The 4,267-nt window shown below is 38.9% G+C and overlaps 1 protein-coding gene across 2 annotated transcripts in view; it reads right to left on the bottom strand.

Moving 5' to 3' along the window:
* Positions 1-209: 209 nt before the first annotated feature.
* Positions 210-4,267, bottom strand: part of Hacd1 (3-hydroxyacyl-CoA dehydratase 1) — a 22,084-nt gene continuing 18,026 nt past the window's right edge. Inside the window, exons 6-7 of one of the 2 annotated variants that reach the window (XM_028764877.1) lie at positions 2,994-3,172; positions 210-385 (exon numbers count right to left, since the gene is read on the bottom strand). In XM_028764877.1, the coding sequence (XP_028620710.1) occupies positions 303-385; positions 2,994-3,172 (262 nt within the window). In that variant the 3' untranslated portion in view covers positions 210-302. The remainder of the gene's footprint in view (positions 386-2,993; positions 3,173-4,267) is intronic. The other variant, XR_003711051.1, reaches the window with a different exon arrangement.

Below are 4,267 nucleotides of genomic sequence, written 5' to 3'. Positions count from 1 at the left end.
AGCACATGTTGTAAAGAATATTAATAAAGGTAACACAAAATTCTTCTTCCCGGGTAATACATCCAATGGCTACCTAAATGATTCACCCTCACCCCTCACCCACCAGTTTATAATATTTGCAGTTGTCAAAAACAGATGCAGCAAAATACGGAGAAAAATACTGGCAAACACCATGTTTTTTCTTATATTTTAAGAGACAATACAATCCATGGTATTTCATGAAATTGTTTATTCTTATTATTAAAACTTGGACTCAAGTAATCCGGTTTTTCTGAAAAAAGCACCTTGTTTGTCGGGACCATTTAATCGTCCTTTTCTACGATCACCTCGCCATGAAGCACCTTTCTTCTTTGACGTAACATATGAAAATAGAGCTGAGGAAACACTTCATTGGAAAAAAGAAAACAAAGAGACATGAGTCATTGCTTTAAACTCTGCTTGAAACCTGTAAAATGAGAGAACCCTGCACTTTATATAGGACTACTACACACACAACCCGCCAGTGCTTATGGAGTAGGGGCTAAAGGAAAAGCCGGAGGCCATGAAACACATAAACTACTGGAAGTGTTTCTGTCACACCAAGTTCACATACCTTGGTAAATACATTTTCCATAAGGACATAGACGGCCATGTTTATTTTTAGAAATCAGTAACACAGAAATATATCAGAACCGAGGACAGCAGATCACACTGTCTGTTTGTATCTATTCTGTTGACAGTATCTGGCTCCATGAGCATCTGCATGCACACGCATGTGAACGTCCCGACTGCATCCAGCCTTCATCCATACCCACTGAACAGCTGCACATGCTCTCAGGACAACACACATTAATGATGTGGTTGACTCTTGAATCAGGAAAGATACCAGACCTGGGCCACAGTTCCAGATGGGGTGTCTAAAGGAGAGCCAGAACAGAGTTCTGATCAGACACTCCCCACAGCTGGGCCTAGGGGCTTCTGCCATGTACACACACAGAAATGTGTGCATAGATATATGACTATCTGTGCAGCAAATTTGGAGAAAAATTTAAAGTAGTATGAATCAAGATTTTTCAATCACATCATAAAGGCTGGTGGCTGAGCATATGTGTACCCGTTATAAACTCCATATGTAAGGCCATCCCAGAATAACCACAGCAGAAATGTTCAATATCTTTTTCAAGCAACTTTGGCCTCTGTGTGCGTGTGTGTGTGTGCGTGTGTGTGTGTTTTAAACAATTTTAAAATTGTTTTAAAAACTTAGTTCAAACACTACAAGAATGTAGACAGGGTTCATTTTTTATTTATATACTTCCCATACTGATAAATTCAGTCATACTCCAGGTCAAAACATGCAGGTCATGTATATGTAAAGCAAACCAAGCAATTCTGGTGAGTTCTCCTATAAAATCCTGAGTAGTTTAACAGAAGTCATTGCATCCTGGGTACTTTTACAAGTGTTTACTGAAATTCTCCCACATGGAATGCCCTCATTGGTGGGTGAGTGGGAGATAAAACTTCTCAGTACTGAAATTAAGTACTCAAACATTACCTTTAATTATCAAAGTAAAACCAGTTGCTGTATCTAGTAATAGCAGTAAGGATGTGGAAACACGGGTCTCTGACAGGCTGATCTGGGGCAAGAGGAACATCAGTGACCACAAGGACAATGAGCTAGAAGCTGCTACTGGCAAAGTTCAGACTTCCATCTCCCAGGACACCTGAAGGCAGGCTAGAGGTTTGAAGCTTCAAATTACATTCTCTAAAGATCTTGGTTTCTATGGACTAACTTCAGAGGTCACAAGTGAGGGGACCACAAGACAGGTCACCCCTGTGACCACAAGCAGTCTATATGAACTCTGATTCTGTATGCAGCATGCTGTCCCCATCTAGAGACTCTTACAAAGCAAGGGGTGTGACACATGGTATCTGTCCATCTTCCTTGTCTCACCAGCACTGGTCAATCAGGCTGTATCTAGTAAAACCTTGTCCTTGTCTATTTTGGTTTTAGAAAAGCTCTCACAGACTGGCCATATCACATGCACATCTCTGTGAAATAAGAGGCCTTTATCGCCTGGCCACGTTGAGTTCAGGCTCTCTGAATTTGTCACTTCTCCTTCTACTTCCCATGGACATCCTCCCCTTATTTTATTGAGAAGATGAGCAAATCATGTTTTCTTCTTTTATTTGTTGCTAGTGACTTAAAAAAAAAAGAGACTTAAAAATCTATCATTTTTAGCACCTAAAAGAAGAGAACAAAGTCTCATAAACTCATTTAAACTGTTGAAAGATAGTGAAAAGCTAGGGGAAAGGCTCAATTATTCAAAACATCTTTAAGAAAAGCAGCATTATTACTGTCAAGAATATGAAACAACACAAATAAGACTAGAGAATATTTGTATTAAATCCCCAGATATACCAAATGAGTAGAAATGATCTCGCATCTTCTTGGTAGAATGCTTATGATTCATACACAGAAGGCTAGATGCCCGTCAATAGTCCTACTGATGCATGCTTTTGAAATGATTTAGTTTTTTTCTTTTTGCCAAACAAAGCATATTTAAATGCTTTTAAGAAAGCAATCGTTTGCCAGGCTGTGGTGGTGCACGCCTTTAATCCCAGCACTTGGGAGACAGAGGCAGGCGGATTTCTGAGTTCGAGGCCAGCCTGGTCTACAGAGTGAGTTCCAGGACAGCCAGAGCTACACAGAGAAACCTTGTCTCAAAAAAACTAAAAAACAAAACAAAAAATAAAGTAAAAAAAAATAGAAACAAAAAAAGAAAAGAAAGCAATCACTTGAATATTAATTTACTTACCTTTTTACATAAGCAGTAAAAAACAAAAGAAAGAAAAGTAAAAACCAACTCATTCCCTTCCGTTATTCCAAACGTATAAACATGTTAATGTAGTTGGGAGAAATTACTCTCCTTTTCCCTGTTTAAATTAATTTAACTTGCTGTTCCAATACTTGCATGTTATACATTAAATCAAAGTACTAATAAGCCTATACTTACACGGTATATACGAGGCCATGGTTATGAGAAGAAAATAGTAGTAGTCAAAAGAGACATTATACTTGTTAGGAAGCCTTACTGAGAACATTCCTGATTTCTTTACGTAAGGCAAGGCAGCGTATATTGTGAGAAGCTCCCCGGCAACTCCAACGGGATATAAGATGATAAAAAAATTGTATCTGGAGAAAGACAAGACACCGATGATTGTTTCTCTAGAACAATTACTGTATTTTACAGCACAGCCCTCCCATTATGACTGTGTTTTAACTTAGAAATCTCTCTCTATGGATTCACAATATCACACACGGGCTGTTGATTTAACCATATGTTTGCTAATTACCACCTCGCTTCTAATAGTAATTCCCATGCTCAGTGACAACATAGGAATAAAAGCGGCAGTTTACTCTACATAGTATTAAAATATCATTACAATTTATTTAAAAGTATACACGTAGATTTAATTTGTTTGCTTGGCGATGTGGGACTGTTGTGCTGGCCAGGATGGTCTTGACTGATCCTGGTCTCAAGTGACCCTCCTGCTTCGACCTCCAAGTCACTGAAACCACCAATGGGGACACCATGAGTAACTATATAGCTCTTTTGTTTCATTTAAATTATTTTTTTAAAAAATGGCTTCTTTGGGGTATATAATCATAATGGCTCCTTTTTCTCCTATGGCTGATCATTTAATGATGACTGCTATGCCTTTAAAAGGCTAATTAGGATCCTAATTTGGTAGTAAGTTTCAAATGACTAAAGCAGATATTTTAGGTCATTTAGAAAACTGTGATTACTGATTAAACATACTACTGGAGGAAACTGACAACACAAAGTTAGTGACCAGCCACTAGTAATTAGTACATGGTGCACAACTGCCTTCACAACAACAGAATTTTTATGGAAAAATCATCTGTGTCTGTTTCATTTAACCCCCTAGCTGGCTGTCTATACAGAAGAGTCATGTAACTCAGCTGGGGGAGTGCTTGCCAAGCACACATGGAGCTCTGAGTTAGATCCCCAACATTGCATGAAACAGTCATGGTAAAGCACACCTAGAATGCCAGCACTCTGGAGGTAGAGGGAGGAAGAGCAGAGGTTCAGAGTCATCTTCCACTATACAGAGTTCAAGGCCTGGCTGAGACACACAATACCCTGTATGTTGGGAGGTCGGTGCAAGGTGGAAGGGAAGAGAGAGACAGAGAGACAAAGAAAGAGCAGCAGAGACAAATAGATAGATAGATAGATAGATAGATAGATAGATAGATAGATAGATA

The sequence above is a fragment of the Grammomys surdaster genome, unplaced genomic scaffold (genome assembly GCF_004785775.1).
Source record: "Grammomys surdaster isolate TR1022 unplaced genomic scaffold, NIH_TR_1.0 146, whole genome shotgun sequence".
Lineage (NCBI taxonomy): Eukaryota > Metazoa > Chordata > Mammalia > Rodentia > Muridae > Grammomys > Grammomys surdaster.
Note: the sequence above shows the minus strand (reverse complement) of the source record. Positions and strands in the feature narration are given on the sequence as shown.